At 42.1% G+C, this 20501-nt stretch overlaps 1 protein-coding gene across 2 annotated transcripts in view; it reads left to right on the top strand.

Moving 5' to 3' along the window:
- The window catches only part of LOC144724529 (corticotropin-releasing factor receptor 2-like), a 101126-nt gene that overhangs the window by 55114 nt on the left and 25511 nt on the right, over positions 1 to 20501 (top strand). For both annotated transcript variants that reach the window (XM_078603753.1, XM_078603752.1), the window contains exon 3: positions 6115 to 6234. In XM_078603753.1, coding sequence (XP_078459879.1) covers positions 6115 to 6234 — 120 coding nt within the window. The remainder of the gene's footprint in view (positions 1 to 6114; positions 6235 to 20501) is intronic.

The following is a 20501-nucleotide window of genomic DNA, read 5'->3' as shown; positions in this document are numbered from 1 at the left end:
GCCAACGATGTGTTAGGGAATTTGGTGTGATTGCAGATAAAAGTCAGTGGGCGGTTGGTTTATGAATCGGTCTTGGGCTTCGTATGGATCTGCTTAGCAGAAAATATGCGTGCAGTGTAGTGCGTTAACCTTAGCTCCTTAGAGACAAAGTTGCCAAGCAATTGGTGTTACTATCTGGCCTCATGATGTACGGATGGTGCTGGCCTTAATAGATACTTGATAAAGTCATTTTCCCAGTCTCTATGGGTAAATGGAAGCCTCCACTTTTGTTTACGTGCGTGCATGTAGGTTCATAAATTGCCTCCTGTTGTGTCTCTCCTCTCCCAGCTGAAACCTACATTTTGAGAATCACAATACAGTATAATCTTACATTGTAAGTAGCATATGGGCAAAATCATTAATAATACTACAAAATAGGCGCATGTTTAATCTGGGAAATATGTAAACGTGTTTTTATGGGAATGTAACATACGTATTTCTTACAAAATAAACAAATATCACTCTGCAGGCCCACTGTTTACCGTTAACATGCTTGTCACTAAGAATAACTACGTGATATTTTCTATCTGATATTTTATTACGAAATTAATATCACTAAAATATCGTATTTTATGTTGTATTTACATTAAACATTGTGCTTTTGTAACAAACAAACAAAAAACTCACTCTAGAACGAATATAATGTAATATTATATGCTTAAAGAGCTGAAAAGTATAGTTCATGTATAATATGACGCAGGTAATCCATCTTTCAAGGACTGTCATGGGGAACATTGCAATGTTGGCCTTTGACATCCGCACCTTAGAAGGCAATCGCTGCCTAAATCATGCCGCTCGAATTTCCTATCGGTTTTCATCAAAGACTTTGAAAGATATCACGAGCGCGAACGGATGCAGGGTGCGTGAGGTGTGGGGAGGGGGGGGGGTAGCGGCTCGTCCTTGACCTTTAATCCTGTAAATCAATCTCTGGGGAGGCGACTTGGTCGTGAGCTGCCCTTGTAAATGTCATAAAACGTTAGACACCATTGCCCGCTCGCAAGGGGATGCCATTAGGACTCGGAGTGGATGCACACGGAGTGATGGGACGCTCACCCATGTCTTCGCACAGATGAGATCCGACACTCAATATCGGAGATTAGACATGTTAAGCTGCGATGTTCAAGTCAACGTGTCACATAAAACGTCGGTTTTCGGAGGCAATACAATGATCCATATTTGGGGGGGGAGGGTTGAGGAGGAGTAGGCTTAGAAAATATGGTTCCACGTGGCTCCATCCTCAAAGGAGCGCTGTACAGTAGTCATCTACTCTGCTGGACCTGGAGCCGGTGATGGGAATTCCGCATTTAATGTGCTGGAAGTCAGTCCCTCCACAAGGCCACCGCTGTTGACTTGCCACAAAGCTGCGTGCTTATTTTATTGGCCTTCAGAAGGATGATGAGCTGAGTGAAGCACCCCCCCCCCCCCAGCCAACATAGAGGTTTTAAATTTATATTTAAAGCTTTCGTGACTGGAGGGATTCATTTACTTGGTTCTTTCGGTAAAGTCACGTAGAAGGGAAATAATAAAAATAAAACATAATAAAATACAATTCTCACAACGTTTCGGCCACAACACAAGCAGCCGTCCTCAGGTTAAGAACAGGTCTGTAGGAAAGACAGCGTCTGAATAAACACCACCAAGCTTCATTCTAGATTTGAAGCTTTTGTGACTGCAAGGATTCATACTCTTAGTTCTTTCGGTAAAGTCACGTAGGTAAAAAATGAAATAAAAATTAATAAAAATAAAACAATAAAATGACGACGTTTCGGAGGCAACACAAGTCTCCGTCATCAGGTGGGACCGTCAATCTGGCTGTGACGGTCCCACCTGATGACGGAGACTTGTGTTGCCTCCGAAACGTCGTGATTTTATTTTTTATTTTTATTAATTTTTATTTCATTTTTTACCTACGTGACTTTACCGAAATAACTAAGAGTACCACCAAGCTTGGAAGCGTATATTTAAGCTGGGTTAGAGGAGGAGGGCGCCTAGACAAAAGAATTTGCAAAAAACATAGACGTGTTTTTGGTTAGATCGCGTAAATATATAAATGTGTCGTTAAACCCACCAACACCCGACACAGCCAATTAGTAAGGTTTGTCAGGTAAACAGAACATGCCAATTCGCTACGAGTACAGCACGCCGGTGTGTTGGAGAGTAAAGCCACAATATTTACAATCTGAGGACGACATTTACCGCCCCTCCCGCCCCTACTGATGAGGGCCTTCTGGTAGTGAACCGAGCGATCCTCCACTGTTCAACTCAGCAGGACACGTGTGCTCATGCGTGTAAAATAAGACTGGGTGGAGAGTGCACATATGTAACGTTACATTTGCTAACTTTAATCTAAATTGTCCTATGGTTGTTATTGTTTGACTTGCATCACACTGGGAGTTTTGTGCAGCGTTGTAATACGGTGGGTTTATTTTTTAATATTTGCTGGTTTATTCCAGGATGTTTCTGTTGCGTTTCGTCGCTTTAAGATGTTCTCTGTTCATATTTTGTTTGTTGCGGTTGCACCCGACTCAAGAGCCTCATGGCTCAAAGGGCTATACCTAATAAATGAAACTTGAAATATCCACTGAATTCGAAAAAAATTAACCCGTAAAAACAAAGTTTTTCACTATAAATACTTTATATGCGTGGCGTCTAGAGTCCTCTCGTCCTCTGGCTTGAGATGGCTGCTACCTATGGGTCAGATGATTGCCTGCCACCATTAAGCAATTGGTAATTAAATATTTTTAAAAAAATCCTAAACAGTGTAAAATTTTGGGAAAAAAATTTCACGAAAATACATTGTCATGCACAACGAGTCTGTGTGCAAAATGTCAGCTCGATTGGATCACGGGAAGTGGGTTAAAAAACGACCGAAAGATTTGCACGGTCGTAAGCAAGCAAGCAAGCACGCAAGCAAGCGAACTTAATATAAAGGATTTAATAAAGGATTTAAAAAAGGTAAAGGCGCAGCCCTGCAAACTGTTTGCTCACCACACTGCTGCCGGAAAGGCCTGCGCCTATGTACGTTGAACTTTTTTCGCACCGTACGTAGCCACCCATGCGAATCGGAGGCGCGGGAAGGTACAACAAAGGGAGGGAGCTCTGGGGAAGCCCTCTATAGGGTATTGTATATATGTATGCAATCATAACGGCATTGTTATATTAACGTGGCCTAGACCTACTCGAGGTCAACTCAGCCTCAAAAAAGTGAATGGCACAGTATGGTCAACATCTGTTCTGGGTTCCATGCACACATGGATCTCTTTGCGACCCACTAACCCCACCGCCGTAGCACGGGAGTGGTGACGCACGTCACAACCGCAGGCTAGTTTGAATTCGTCATCACTTGGGGACTAATTAATGCCGTGTGCTCGTACAAAAATATAGAGCAATAACGAATACACCTGTTTCGAGAGCCACATCTGGGTCCTACTGACAGATTCCACACTCGGGATCCAGAGACGCCGATGAACACATCTGCGTGAAATATCGGCACACAACGTGCGAACCGGACGCGCTTTGATCTTGACATTAACTGCGGTGGCAAGGATCGCTTGGGAGCTATCATTTCTAGTTTAACAAGGGGGGGAGGAGAGGGATAAGCTCCTGACAGGTGTAGTCATTCAGGTGCTTTCAGCTCCCTTTCTCCCACGGGGATAACACCGAGTTAAAACGAGTGTCTAATCTTTTTGTTGTTGTTTTATATGCTCCGATTATGTTCTGACTGCGTTTCAAGTCACGTACAAATAAAAGTCCGTGATATCGTTGTTCAAATGAGCATCGAGGCGGTGCTCGTCGCCTGTTCACAGCCCCTGGATAATCAGTGGTGGAAATTCTAGATTTGAAGCTTTCGTGACTGCAAGGATTCATACTCTTAGTTTTTTCGGTAAAGTCACGTAGATAAAAAATGAAATTAAAATTAATAAAAAATAAAATAATAATAAAAATCACGACGTTTCCCACCTGATGACGGAGACTTGTGTTGCCTCCGAAACGTCGTGATTTTTATTATTTTATTTTTATTAATTTAATTTAATTTTTAACCTACGTGACTTTACCGAAAAAACAAAGAGTATATAGTGGTGGAAATGTCTCATTCCTGTGGCAGGGGCGAGGCTTTTCATTGGACAACCACTACTGGCTTCCCCACAAAGTGGTCATTGTTTTATTGACCCCCATAGGGATGACGGGCTGAGTCGACCCACAACCAGAATCTGAACTTGCAGCCTTCCGACTGTGAGCCCCTCGCTGTACTACTGAGCCACCAGGCCGAGCCATGAGACTAAGAAGTTTACGTAAAAATCTCTTTCGGTGAGCAGCGTAGAACTGTGGATCAGAGAATGGGCCCCAGAAGATGACATCAAATAACTTCTTGAGAGGTCACTTCATTCGGCTTTTATTGAGACTACATGGCACATATTTTATATACTTCAACATTTTTTTTTTATCTAAATGCTCAGTTACAAATGCTTATCCAAATCAAAATGCAACCTTTTCAGAGCTAGAATATGCCCACTTTATATATGATGACGGATGGGGTAGTGTGGATTTTGTGCCATCGGTTGCAACTTTGTTGTTTCCATCAACGCGAAGAACCTGGTCTCGAGCATGCAAATTTTGCAGTACAACGCAATTGCCTGTTGTGGAATATTAGTCCCTGTGTACCACTTAAACAAATATAGCTGCGAGATTGATAGCGCTGTCTCAGCCCAGTCACCAGTGCTGTACACACACAACATTTAATGTTGCACTTCATGTAATCAATCCCCAACAGGGAGCATTAATTTAGTAGTTAAGCACCGAGTGAAAACTCAAATCATCCATTCTGCTGTGTAGAGAATAATCTAGTTGCCATGCGATAATGACCCTCTTTATGAATGTGAAACTACAGCCCATGCACTTTAATGTCATAACCGGGGTGTTCCGCGAATTGTCGTCATAGGGGAGCCTGTATTGTAAAACAAATATTTACACTGCCTTGTAGACGCTGTCACAATTGCGCTCAACTTCATTGCAGGTAGCACTTGTTAAACATTCATCATCAGCCATGGTTGATCCACTTCTGGACGAAAGCCTCCCGTGATGAGCGATGCAATGTACACGGTGACGTACCGATTTTTACAAATATTTTCCTACTCTCTTAAAATGGTGTCAGTGCATTCGTTCAAGGTTTCGAAAGGGTTTTTATTACATCTAAACATGCATGATTATTATTATTTAGATATTTGCACAGTTTACACAGGCTATTGGAACTCCACTAATCTATTCTAGAATTTGAGTGATCGATGTGGTCGATAGTTAGAGAAACCTTCCCTAAATCTTGCCTGCTCACTTGGTTGGTCCATCTTAAATTTTCATAACTGTTATCGATGATCCTCGTGAATAATCGATAGACGCGCAACAAGATGTAGTTCTTCTCATCAGTGTTATTACCATGTTTTTTTTTTAACAATTAATTGAGTCATCATTGCCTGATTGAGGTATTTGGATATCATGCATTTTAGTCGTAATATCCATTTAAAATCTAATATATAATCTACAGGGTAGACTGGTGGCGAAATCGTTAGCGCACTGTGCTATTAACCTGGCGAGTTCTGTTCCCACCCACAGCGAATGGTCAGCACCGAGTGATTTCAGAACCAGTCCCTATCCTCCCCTAGGTTAGCACAAGCTTTAAAAAAGTACCTGGTGAAGATTAGCAGTGGGGAGATAAAAGCATGTGCGTATGTCGAAAGTTGCATTCTCTTGCCTGTGTTTGTGTGTGTGCCCGTGCATTGGGGAAGCGGTAGTGTAGCGGTCAGCACGCTGCGCTACAAACCCGGCCACCCGAGTTCGATCCCCGCTCACGGTAAACACCAGGGACGATAATTATCTGACCCGGTCATGGGCCTCCCAAATGTCGACTCAGCATCAAATGAATATCTGATGCGGCGTAACAAAACATCGCCCCTGGCGCTGTACTAACATGGCTTACCATAGAGGTGCTCGCTAACAGCACTTGCCCCCAACCGTCTGTTAAGGCTACACGGGGGACCTTTGTCTTTGTGTGTGTGTGTGCGCGCGCGCGCGTGCGTACAGGCCCATTGTGCAACGCGACGCGCGACGAGATCGGCACGTGCTGGCCAGAGAGCGAGGCTGGTCGCACCGTGGCAACTCCCTGTCCCGAGCGCTTCAACGGCGTGCGCTACGACTCCTCCAGTAAGTGGCAGCACGGCGCCCGCTGAACAGGAGTTCACGGCGTTATCTCAGTCAGAAGGAGTTTCTGTTTCATCACCTGCAAAAGGGTTTTTTTCTGATTCTGTTGCAAATTTATTCTGCTTATTTTTTTTCGTTTTTCTCACGTTTATCTTGAAGCCATCTTTTCGGGGCTTCCTTGTTGGGTTTTTTGTTTGTTATCATTTAGTCATCGTTTAGTCTAGTTCACTCCCGTTGCGTATTTTAACTGCTACATCGTCAATAAATCTAAGATGATTAATGTTGTCTCCATTTAGATTTCTACTTTTCTTTGACAATCGACTTTCAGTGAACAGAAAAACTCAACACACCCATCAGTAACACTGTGTGAGTTTCACATAGAAAAATATGCATAATCTGTGACATTTCAATAAAAACAAATCTTTTTGAAAGTACAACAAATATTTTGTTTCATTGTGCTTTTGCACTAATGTCAACACAGAATTGCCAAATTATTTGTTCAAATTTCTATGAACATATTCTGCTATCGCTCTGAATAACCTTGGAGAAATGCTATCACATGGCCTGACTCCCCTGCTAATATCTATTTTGGGACTTTCTTCATGCCATATCAATGGAGCTGTCCCATTGTTTTATCGTTTTTATTTCATAAATGTTTTTTTTTTCCATGCCTCGGTTTGCGAGAACTTGAATGAATGCATCAATTTTCACTGAGTCCAATGCCTTTTCAGAGTCCCCAAAGGCCAGGTGATGCACAGCTGGCTGTGAGCATTCCGATGGGACATTTCTTCATCTCGTGGCAGGCCGCCGATTGCACAATTCGAATATAATTGGGATAAAAATAAGGAAAAGAAAAACTTCACGATTCTGTTTAATCCTCTCCGCAAGCCGCGTTAATGGGGAAATGAAGACTCAGCTATCACTCTACCATTAAGGTAGAATGAATATTATGAAGTAATCAGCGCAGCTCTTCATATACTAATATATATTACATGTTACCTTCCTTTTCCTCTTGAGGCCGAGTGTAACTGACCTAGGTAAAGTGCACTTTGCCAGGCATGAGTCTGGGTAAGGTTGATAGTGAGCGTGGTTAGTTGGTAAGAAAAGCAAACAACATTTTCAGGCACCCACGAGCTCTCTGTTAGCTTGTGTCTTATTTGAAAAGGGAAACGTGTGGAAAATACAGGGAGATCTACTCGGGCAAGGGTACAAAATGTGAATTTGCACAAAACTATTAAAAACAGCAAGCAAGCAATATATTCTATTATATATTTAAAACGTAGACATGTTTTAAATAAATGTCACGATGCAAATATACTTTTTTCTCTCTTAATAAATGCGTTTAGTTAATAATGATGATTTGCATCCCTTAATAACAATTCTTAATCCACTTCCAGACAAAGGTCTCTCAACTCCATATTAGTAGCAGGGTTTTTTATTATCATCCTGCACACACAAGGCCAGTGCAGGTTGGTGAAGGTGAAGAACATAGACGTGGGAGAATCCAAGTACAGTGCAACAGTGTGTGTTTTTCGATTTAAAGCTTTCGTGACTGCAGGGATTCATCTTCTTGGTTCTTTCGCTAAAGTCACGTAGAAGGAAAATAATAAAATAATAAAAAATAAAACATAATAAAATAATTATCACGACGTTTCGGCCACAACGCAAGCAGCTGTCTTCAGGTGGAGAACAGGTCTGTCGAGAAGGCAGAGTCTGAATTCAGACTCTGCCTTCTCGACAGACCTTCCCGACAGACCTGTTCTCCACCTGAAGACGGCTGCTTGCGTTGTGGCCGAAACGTCGTGAGAATTATTTTATTATGTTTTATTTTTATTATTTTTATTCTACGTGACTTTACCGAAAGAACCAAGAAGATGAGTGTATGTTTTAATGATTGTTCATAATGTAGGCCACACAACCTATGACACGTGTAGTAGGTTGTAATAGGGGTGCCGTGGTGACGAGATATTAACTAACTAGCCGAGTATACATGAGGTCATGGGTTCAATCCCGACCCTGATTTGGAGTTTGCATGTTCTCCCCGTGGTCACGTGCATATTTATCCGGATCCTCCGGTTTTTCCCTCCACATTTAGAAACATTCTTTGAAAGTATTTGGCTGCTATAAATGTCCACACGATAAGCCACTCCGTTGAGCTTTCATTTGTGGCCAGGTCGCTTCTGAAAAAGAACTATATAGCTCAGTGGGCCTTACCTGCTCAAATAATAAGAATCGTTTAGTTTATAGTTTTGCAAGTGCTGTTAGCAATCACCTATGATAGACACACGAGCACACACACAAGTACCCAAACACACGCAGCGTAAGCAAGTATGACACTTTAAATAGAAATGTAACAAGTGCAATGTAAACATTTAAGAGAATGTGATATTTGAGCCCAAATATACACTGCGACATGGAAAGACAAATGGCACGAGAATCACAAACAGAACAGAGCGACCTAATGGGAAGTGACAATGGAAAAACAAATAATAATAATAGAAAAGCACCTGTCATTGGAATGAGGATTAGGAACCCATTCCCATCACAAATTTGAAACTGCAGAGCAGTGTCTGATTTGCTGTGAAAACCTCTATGTTTGTGAATCATTCGAAGTGTCTTTATTTTGAGGTCAGCTCACAATACAATTTAGTTTCATGAACCAGGGCAGGGATGGCACATGCCTGGAATTCAGCACTGCCTAGGCGAGGGTTGGTGGTGTACACAGATGTTGTGAAACTCCCTTCCCATCGGCGTCAAGGTGCCATACCCGAGCTTGTCAGAAGGATACCGTGGAGGAAACGTGGACCCCCACCTGTTCCATCATCTGTATAGGTTTTCTCTGGGTAAACCGTGACAGGCGTGGCTATGCTCAGAGTGCCCTGGTTTCCTCCCAAATGCAAAATCACTCATTAATTAGCTGAGAAAAAATATATTCATATGTAGAGAACTGTAGAGCTTGGGCAATTGTTGGTGACAGTTCACTTCCTGGCTACCTTTCACCTTGTCTGTAGTTTCTCAGATATTGTGAGATACAATTTGAATGGCCGCCAATGCTATATACAATTTTAAATTATAAGTATTATTATTATATCCTGGGTGGTAGTGCCATGGTTAAAGCACATGGCTCACAGTCCTGTTTGAAGTTAAAATCCTGGTGAGGGATCGACTCAGCCCATCATCCATCTGGTTATTGTAAAATAAGTTTTTAAAAAGTTGTATTACATAGAGAGATTAAACAATTATGGGTTTGTGGTATTTAAACCCGACTGAGATGAGCACCACTCCTGAGGCAACATCCGCCGAAGAGAGATGGAGCGATGAATTGAGTGATGATGTCAGCGCGTGTGCAGGCGCTAAGGTGGATTATTAAATTTAGGATTGCGAAAAGATGGTGGGAGTTTGGGGAGGCCTTCATCCAGCAGAAAACTGACCATGGCTGATGAGGATAATGATGTGAGCTCCATGCCATTTGCTTGTTCGATCAGAGAAACACTTTTTCTCTGCTGTTGTCATAACTATACAGCTACCGGGGCTTAATCAATCTAACTAATGATTGTTCCCACCCGGATAAAATGGACATTGCTTTCTAAGCGTTACCCATCACCTCTCTTCCATTACCATTACAATGGCCTCCTTCAGCGCTGACATCTTACTGCAGGCTGTACATTGTGGGGAGGGGGGCACCTTGGTCTCACCACTGCTCGTGTAGGAAGGGCACTGTTCAGATGAGCGCCCTTGTTGCTCTATTACACATGCGTGTACGTGGATAACTGCATACTTGTCAACCCATATGGTTTACCCCGTATTCTTGTGCAGGTAAATTGAGTTTTTAGGTCCATACGGTATACAGCCGTTTCAATATGGGCGACACTTTGTAGGATGAACGTTGAGATTGATAAGGGGCAAGGGGTGATCAATAAGGTCTGAATTGGTCTGTAATAAGGTAGGGCACCGATAAGGGGTCGACAGGAATGTAACTGTGTCACAACGCCAGAATGAACCTTCACCAGGAGCAAGCGAGATATTAGAAGGCTGTAGAACATTTTCGTGGGCTGCCCGTGGTTCAATAGAGTCATCGTTGGTCACAAATCCAGACATTTGAATATTTGTTTTATATTTGTGAACACAATTGATGAACAAAAAACGGAGCACATTGTTCAATTGAGAACTCTGAGCTGAAAAAATTAGGGTGTTAAATTAAGGGCATTACATGCTTTCGAGCTGCTATAAAGCCATAGAATATGACTATTATACATCCAAGGATCAAGTGGATTTGATATATAATCAAGGCTATACTCTTTGGTTATTTCGGTAAAGTCACAGGAATGGCTCATTTCCACCAATTGGCTCGGAGCTCATAAGAGAGGTTTTTGGGTTGATCACATAAATATGCGTCGTTAAACCTGCCACCACCCGACACAACTCGAATTATAAATGTTGTGTGCTTACTCTCCAACACACCGGTGTGCTGTACTCATAGCGAATTACCACGTTTTGTTTACGTGACAAACCTTACTAATTGGATGTGTCCGGTGGTGGCTGGCTGAACGACGCATTCATATTTACGCGATCTCACCCAAAAACCTCTTGTGAATATTGGTCGCGAAAGCCTACTTCGTGTTAAACTGGCTCAGGGCTGTCAGTGCAGACGAATGCCACCATTTGCTCATTGGAACAAGGAGATGATTGAACCGCATCTGATCCACGACCAGGATTTGAATTCATGACCCTTCTAATTGTGAACTTGGCAACGTGCCTCAGCACCACCCGGCTTGTTAGGCTCCCAGAGAAAGTGTAAAAAGCGTAATTAACAAATAAACAACCGAACGTGCTGTACGCAGCTGCCAGCAGAATTTGCCCACCGCAGATCGAGCGCATTCCCGTAGTTTTTTTTTTATAGCAATCCATAATGTCCCAGCGATTAAAGTCATTACGTTCCCACGCAATCACGTGCAGGGAAGGTGCCTTCAAGCAACACTGGTGGCAACAATTTTACCAAGTTTAGAAACAAACTGAAATTATTCTAAATGCTCTTTGGCAGTTGCTTCTGAGACTGGTAATGCAAGTTGCGCAAGTGCATTCTGTAATTGTGTGTAACATTACATTAGTCTCCCACGAATGACAAACCGGAATGCTGTTGGGGCTTCTATTGCACTTTCACCCTTTTACAAGTCATTTTCGGCTAAATGTCTGGTGGGTGGAACCTTGGGGGAAGTTTATGGGCAGGTTCATGCCAGGGCACGTACATCTTGCAATTCAACGTAATTGCCAATTAAAGTTCACTTTTTCAAGGCCACACGGGCGTAACGTAGACTTGCTTTGTTGAACTTTAGAACGTATTAAGTGAATGTTACATGATCTGGCAGCCAATCAGGGACAGGGCGAAGCATCTGTGTGATGATGATGATGGTGATAACAATACTTACGGAAATTATTTATTTTGGATACAGCCTTTATGCCGGGGCGCCTCGGAGTGCTTTACACGTGATCTCAACATATTTGAAAGGGCACCCCTGGTGGCAACTGCCCCTGCGGGCACAACGTGACTCAGCGCCTAAACTGCCGTCAGCGATTATCCATAATACTGTTATTTTTTGGGTCAGATCGAGTAAATATATAAATGTACCATTAAACCCGCCGATACCCGAAACAGCCAATTAGTAAGGTGTGTCACGTAAACAGAACGTTCCAATTCGTCACTAGTACAGCACACCGGTGTGTTGGAGAGCCAATCCACAACATTTACAATCTGAGTACGACGTTTCACCAGTTATTACAACTAGCTTCATCAGGCGACAGCCAGATTCGTGGAGAAGTTCTCCTGTTTCGTCCCTTAAATAGAGGCGTAGATGTGGTGACATCACTTGTGTCCTCTTCTTGTGCCAAGTGGAGGGGGGGGGGATTAATGAATGCATATAAATGACTATGGGTATCCATTGCCGTTTAGGTTATTTATATAGTGCTCACCGTACATTATGCATGCACTTCTTGTCGATTGTGTGTACTTAAATAGCCCTACCAACGGTAATCCCTATTGAATTATATTGAAGTATAGGGACCTGTATAGGCATGCGTTAGTTGATGATTCGCTTCTAAGCCTGTAGTGATCTGAACGGTTACAATTATTTTTATTAGTCTTGGCCAGTAGTAACTAGTTTTGCACAAAACTTCAACATCATCAAAATCAATTGAATGTCCTTGTAGGCACGCGTGTTCTGCTGCTGTTGACAGTTCTATTTGGGAATATTTAATATTTCTCTGATGTTCTTTTATTTTCGTGCTGACCATTCGTTCTCTTTGCCCAAAATAGCATTTGCCACAAGTGAAATTAATCCGGTACACACCTTCTGTTGATAGCTTTGGTAATGCATCTTTTGGAGCAGATATTAATTTCTGTTTATGTACCGTGCCAAATCTGACTCGGATGTTTTTTTTCCAAACATCTGGCTAGTTTATTAATTACTAACGCAATGTACGGTATTCATAGTTTTAATTACTTGGTCAGTTTCAATGCTCGTGTTATTTGATTTTGTTTTGGCATCCAATGCCCTGTTGATTTGTGCATCATTGTAAACGATCAATTGCACCGCTGCTTTAAAATGTTTTATTTAACTACTCAGACTATCACCATCTGACACTTGTTTTAGCCTGATGTATGAGCGTCTTGATGATAGCGGATTTCTGTGCAGGGTGATGGTGTGACTCTGCATTCAGATAGGCGTCAGTATGCGTTTTCTTTCGGTAAACGCCGTGTTATTTTACCTTTTCGACCGTGTCCGAGCAGAATATCCAGAAATGGTAGAGTTCTGTCAGCTTCCACTTCCATGGTGAACTGGATGGGTCGGTTTTACGAGTTGAGATGATTTAGAAATTAATTAAGTGTATCGTTGCCATGTGGCCAGACCACCAATGTGTGATCCACACATATAAACCAAGCAGAGGGTTTTAGTGTTGTGCTTTAAGCATTTTGCTTTTGTTTAAGACATCTTCCAAGTACAAATTCGCCATCACATGAGACAAAGGAGAACCCATTGCTGCTTCTTCCTTTTGTTTTTTTTCAAGAAGTATTCTTTCCACAAGAATTGGGCGTTCGGATAGCTACAGACTTAGTGCTGCTTGGAAGCAACACAATCGATAGGAGGGTACAAGAACAACGGACTTGCATAATGCATAATGTACGTTGATTACCATATAAATAACCCAAACAGCAATGGATAGCCATAGTTATTTATATGCATTCATTAACCCCCCCCCTACCGCACTTCGCGCAAGGAGAGTGCACAATTGTTGTCGCCTGATGAAGCTAGTTGTAATTACTGGCGAAACGTCGTACTCAGATTGTAAATGTTGTGGCTTGGATCTCCCAACACACCGGTGTGCTGTACTAGTAACGAATTGGCATGTTCTGTTTATGTGACAAACCTTACTAATTGGATGTGCTGTGTCGGGTGGTGGCTGGTTTCACCACACATTTATATATTTACGCGATCTAACCCAAAAAACCTGTATTATGGATGATATTGGTCGCGAAAACCTACGATGGGAAGGCCATGGTGATATTCACCATGGCCTTCCCATCTTTAGAGCATGTAATGTTTATGAAAAAACCCTCTGACCTATTTCGTTCCATGAACAAACATGAAGCAAAACAAATTGTCCATGCCAGCATCCAGACAAATATATAATGGCTTTGTGTTTTATGAAAGGGCTTTTATTTTTGTTTTGCTAGTACATGCACCCTCATGGCCTATTTTTCCACTACAGCTGAAATATATATTTATTTAACCATTTAATGATGCCAAAATTGCGCGATTTTTAGTTTGACACGTAACTACACAAGCAAACGTTCAACTTATGTCATTATTAATAACGATCCTTGTAGGCTGTGCTAAAAAAAATGCCTAAAAATGTTCTGCTAGCCGCAAATGCAAGCCGTGCCGCTGTTGCGGAACCGTCACACAAACTCCACACAGAGGCTCCCCTTAATGTATTCCGAACGTACCGCTGGTTTAGACCAACCTACGGCTGCGCTGTGCGATTCCCAACCTTTCTACTCTAAGAGGGTTTCCAGTAGATGGCAGTACGGCAAGTAGGTTCGCTGATCATTCCATATGGACTTTTGAGCATTGTCTCTTCGTTTACAGGAGTTCTTTTCCAGAAATCCATCTGTCCCCCACATCCACGTGCAAGAAAACTCGCTAAGGATTCCGCATTGCTCTGCTGAAGCCCCCAAGGGAAAATAACCATTGAGCTTTAAAGAGGTTTAATCAACTTCAGTTTAAGCAAAGCCTGCCTCTATAGTCTTAGGTTTTTTCGGTAAAGTCACGTAGGTAAAACATTAAAATTAATAAAAGTAAAATAAAATAAAAATCACGACGTTTCGGAGGCAACACAAGCTTCCGTCTTCAGGTGGAACCGTCACAGCCACGACAGCTGTATCAAGTAAATGAGAGATTCCGTATATATATACGGAGTGGTAGCTCTTGCAATTTCTCATTTACTTGATACAGCTGTCGTGGCTGTGACGGTTCCACCTGAAGACGGAAGCTTGTGTTGCCTCCGAAACGTCGTGATTTGTATTTTTTTATTTTATTTTACTTTTATTAATTTTAATGTTTTACCTACGTGACTTTACCGAAAAAACCTAAGAATATGAATCCTTGCAGTCACGAAAGCTTCAAATCTAGAATTAAAGCCTGCCTCTAGTTGTGGAGTGGGAATACGTGTTATGACACCACAGATGCTTTTTTTTGTAGTTCCACGAAGCAAACATTGCAGATGTCAACATGTTTTCTAAAACATCCTCAAGAAGACTAGCTTACATTTTTTTCTCTACCACATTTGCACAATGCCAAAGAGCTGCACCCATTACAAAGCTGAAATGTTCCCGAGTGTACGAGTCTCTTTCATGACATTGGCAGCATCATTTGCATTCCGACTGAGCCTTAATGATCACCTCCATCATCATCATCATCATAAATCCATCGCCATCTCTCAGGATCCTGCAATGTAATAATCCATTTCACGGCTGCACACAAACTGGCTCCTCTCCCTGACGGGTGTCCTGTCAAATGCATTCCAATCCTTGGCTACCATTCCATCACTATTCATGACCATAGGCCACCGTCTCTTCAAGCAATATGTCCTGAGTACAGCCACTTATAGTTCCGAACAGTTTGAACAATGTGATTAACCTGCGTTTGTTGTGTGTCTCAAAGTAAGCATCTCTCTATGCTTATTTGTGCCCATTTCAGTTTAATTTTTCTGATACTGCTTTATACATTTTGGCCCTTCAAAACGTGACCAATATTCATGAAATTTTAACTTGATCTACGGTGGAATTGTTAGACTTTATTTTGCTGTTCTTTTGTAATCAACTGATAAACTTAGTACTGCCATTTAGAAAGCACATAAATATCTAGTATTTACTTTACAAGAGATGGATTTAAATGAATGGGATATGGATGGAAACAATGGTATATCTGATATTGTAACAAATCAGAAACCCAGGCAGGGCCATGTTAGATTCTGGGTACTTAATCTAATAATTCCTCTGTCATGGGAAACATTACAAACCCAGCAGCTTGAGTGTGATTCCTTGCTACAGCTAATATCAGCCATGAGTGATATCTGAATCAGTCCTGGGCTCCCCTTCACCAATATGCACTGACTAGCATGGTGAAGTATGGTCACTCTTATCTACTTCTGCCCCCTGCATCACAAAGCTTCAGTTTCAACTCCAGGTTACCACTCAGCCCACACCCCACCCCCACACTCACCATGGCCTCTCCCCCTCCCGCCTTCCCCCGCAACTATATAATTCCTCTTCACAGCCATCTCTTAGACACACTTAAGCGGTTGTGCTTTCGCTACGTTGTCCCCACCTGAAAAAGGACGCTTGTGTTGTGCCCGAAACGTCGTGATTTTATTTAGTTGTTTTCATTTTTAATTTATTTTATTTTTTACCTACGTGACTTCACCGAAAAAACAAAAGAGTATGGTCAATCTACCTCCATTGCCAACATGGTATAGAGAGGCTTTTGTACAGTGGATTGACAAAAGGCTGTTAAATGAAAAAAACATATTTTATTCAGTCTGGATTAACGGTCGTAAAAAAAAAGCCTTGCGAGTCGGCCTAAATTTATGGGAAAAGTAGCCATTGTCAAAATGTAACATGGAATCGTCAGTCAAGATATGGCCAATCATTTTTAAAAGTTTGATTTTCAATACCTGATACGGTCATATCAAGGATTTTAAAAGCGTGTGTTTAGGTATGTTTTCAACTCCGTATCTATGTTCAATTTATTTCGCACCATATGTAGCCAACCGTGCTAATCAGAGGTGCGATTAGCACCTGTTTAATTACATAGTTAATGTTGACATTTCGTGCACAGTACGTTATAAATGAAGACTATGTTGAAGGACAAGAGTACGTATTGAAAATGTCCAACAAGTTTCAATAACGAACACCAAATCGGTGACAGCCACTTAATATTCAGCTCATTTTATTACTGTCTTACTATATTTGTCACATTAAAACACACAAACCACCAGTGGCAGAATACTTAATTCATATGACAAAGGTCAGTCTCTCCGTAGAAAGAAAAGCAACACTGTTGGTATAGCACAACAGCATTTTGAAGTAGATAGCATATTCTATGATTTTAACGTATAACCTTATATTTCTAGTCGAAAGCTCAATCACAGCACCATGCAGACACCGCATTGCGACCTCACGTGTCAATGCCTACCTATCTCTTACATTGCCTCTCGGTCTGCATTCGCTACTGAAAAGGAAAATCAGCCCCGAATATGCCTACGACTGACTACTGGAATTCACCATGAATGGGCCCAATTCCACCAGATCTCAGATGCTAAGCGGGTTTGTGCCTGGTTAGCACTCGGATGGGAGACTGCCTGGGAATGCTCGATGCTGTGGCCTTGACCTGTGAGGTGGCCAGAAGGCAGCAGGGCGATATATTCTTGAATCGATCTGTGCGGAGATTTGTGTGTTACACGCTTAAATGCAGAGATGTTTGGGGCATCACGGTGGCGAGATGTTAACTACCTCGCCTGGTATGCAGGAGGTTGTGCGGTCGATCCCAAAGCCTGACGCCTGCTGTATATTCGGAGTTTGCATGTCTCCCTCCCCGTGGTCGTGTGATATTATTATTTGTGGTCAGGTCGCTTTTGAAAAAGAGCTACATCGCTCAGTGGGCCTTACCGGGTAAATACAAAAATAGTGTAATAGTGTTTAATCGTATGCACAGTGGATATTATTCTTTTTCTCAGATTTTTTTCCCCCACATTGAGTTAAACTATCCGTAACGGAATTGACTAAAACATCCTCAATTAAGGACCATTCTAAAAAAGAGTCTTGACAACTCAATGAGACTTTCCTGGGTAAATGAAGGCAATTTATCAATTGTTCTTTTGCTAATTTCTGCATTGCAGCCGAGGTTTGTTGGTGTGATGCTTTGTATTAATTTTTACAGTTGCATAATGAAGCCTCAGAAGTGTTTGTGTTTTAAACGTGCCTCCGGTCGGCATGATTAGACCTCACAGCGTGTGCTTATCTTCATGGAGTGTTGCTTCGCCAAATATAATGCCACGGTGACACCGTTCTTTTGTTCCATAATATATGCCACATTGTTAATTTGGAGTGGCACGGTGGTGCAGCGCTAACACTCGTGCCTCTCACAGCAGCTTAGATTCGATTCCCTATTTGTGTTCTCTCCCTGTTCCGCATGGGTTTCTGCCGGGTTCTCTAATGTCCTCCCAAGGCTTTGAAAATGCATACAATGTAATTGGCATTGGCCAAACATCCCAACGATGCTGAAAATGTACCTGCAAATTACTCAATTTGGATTTCACCCAGCATAATTGCCCCCTCCTCCGAAAACGTGGCAGGACCCTCGTGAAAAAATAGTCTTGAGACTTACTCTTTGGTTCTTTCGGTAAAGTCACGATTGCTATCGCGATTTTCACCTGAAGACGACCGCTTGTGTTGCGTTCGAAACGTCGTGATATATTTTATTTTATTTTTCTACCTACGTGACTTTACCGAAAGAACCAAAGAGCATGGATTCCTGCAGTCACGAAAGCTTCAAATCAGTCTTGAGACTTGGTGAATGTTTCCAGGGTAAACGATGTGTGGACTGATTAATTATATTCATTTCAGCAAATGTGCTGCGTAGTATAAAACACAACGATGTAAACGAGGATTCCCAATGTTCGACCCAAGCATTGGATGTTACTCATGTGTATCTGGGCTTCTGAGCCATGACATGCGAAAAAATTATATTTTCCAATGGCAGGTGGCAAATAACTGCAACCACTGTTCCCCTAAAAATAGGGAGGGGAATAACAACGTAGCATCGTGCTTTAAACTTGCAGACGTACATATATTTCGAAATCATTTGACGTAAAATAAACTTTGCTTGTGCTGCACAAAGCAAAAATTTGTAATACCGTTGTTAAACGCTTTCATGATTTAATATATAAAAAAACTGGCAAATGTCACAAGACAAGACACACTGGGTCAGAGTACATACCTCTATTGATGTTAACAAAATAATTTGCACACTTATTTTTAAATGTGTCCTAACAATTACTTAACCGACGTGAAGTAACATGTTATGATCGTGTTGACGTTCGAAGGGTCTGAACACAGACTGTTCAGGAATATGCCATATGTGTATTTACAGTATGTGTGTTGAACTTCTTTCGCACCGTACGTAGCCAACCGTGCTAGTCGGAGGTGCAGGGACAGACAACAAACTAAACACAAATATTGTCCCAATCGTAGATACAACCAGGCAGTGTTGTGGCAAGTACTAAATGGATGGTCAACTAAGCCCATCATCACTCTCCAGGGTCGATAAAATCCATGCCACTTTTGTGGGGACGTCAAGAGCACTCATATGGCGAGTGCTGCAGAGACACAGAGTTTGTACTCTTGACTCAGGGGCAACCTTTTGCCAGTGGGAAACTTTTCAATTGACTGGATAAGAAGTGAACATCAGAAAAAAAAACATTAATTGGCTGAAAACATCTTCAGAGCTTGGGCAATTGTTAAAACTCGCTCAATGCCTGGCTGCCTCCAAGCTTGTGTGCGGCTTCTCAGCGAAGGTGAAATGCTATTTTTCAGGAATGCCTAAGCTATGTAAATAACTAAACATCGGTATTACTTATTAGGTATAGCCCTTTGTCATTCCACTACCGGGTGAAGGTCTCCTCTCCATGCTGTGTCGGTCATTGGGGCTGTTTTACCATACTTCACGCTGCCTAGTTGGGATCAAAATATCAGGTTTGGTTCCGATATCACTCACCAGCGATGTTATCATCGGTTGGGAATCGAACTCAGGTTATCGGGTTCTTGCACAGCACGTAACATAAACCGCGGCACCACAATTTCTCCATAAACGTGCAACACCAACAAAAAACGGTTCATTATTATTAGTTTCAGCACATTACCAAAGTTATTACACCGCATTGACGAAATGAAACATTTTACGAGAAGAAACACTAAATACTTGCGTCCAATCCAAAAAGCACAACTTTCACCATAGTCGGAATCATTCCATTTGTGAATGCTCACATTGCGGTGGCGGTGGGGTGGCTTCCCAGGTTAATGCGCCATGTCCTGAAGCGTGCTGAGACAGCAACTCTTAAATCCTGCTTTTTCGAGCCCCGAGGCAAACGAGAAGAAAAATCAGCGAACATTGTCTTCTCGGTTTATGAAACTAAACAAAAGCTTCTCGGCACAGCGATTTTTATGGCGTGAGCACCCGCGACGAAATTCGCCGCGTGGAATGGACAACGCGAGTTGAAGCAAAATTAAATTTCGCACTTTCTTTTAGGCCGCACTCGGCGACTGGGAGTTACTATTGCATCGAAAGAAACCAATATTTGACAATTGATTAGCAAAATTAAGCGTGCGACCAAATTGAATGTGAGAGCGGTGGTGTTTTGTGTGTGTGCAGTCATTGACGACTGGGGTGTAACATTTTCCTCATTGCACCCGATAACGCAGATTAATCACCGGCGGTTGTCCGGATTTGAACCCAGGATATCCCAGCAGTGCCAGCTCAGCGCTCTGACCTCGGAGCCACCCAGCCACCTCAACAAAATCTGAATACTCTACTACTTCGAGGATTTCATTGTTTTTTGAAATTCTCGCATGAATCAAACGCCTGCTGACATCGTCATTCTTGCATTTTCATTTGCGTTATTATCCTTCAGAATAGTTTTAAGAGGCAATAATAGTA

The sequence above is a fragment of the Lampetra planeri genome, chromosome 21 (genome assembly GCF_965212315.1).
Source record: "Lampetra planeri chromosome 21, kcLamPlan1.2.h2, whole genome shotgun sequence".
Lineage (NCBI taxonomy): Eukaryota > Metazoa > Chordata > Hyperoartia > Petromyzontiformes > Petromyzontidae > Lampetra > Lampetra planeri.
This window is presented reverse-complemented; position numbering and strand designations above follow the sequence as displayed.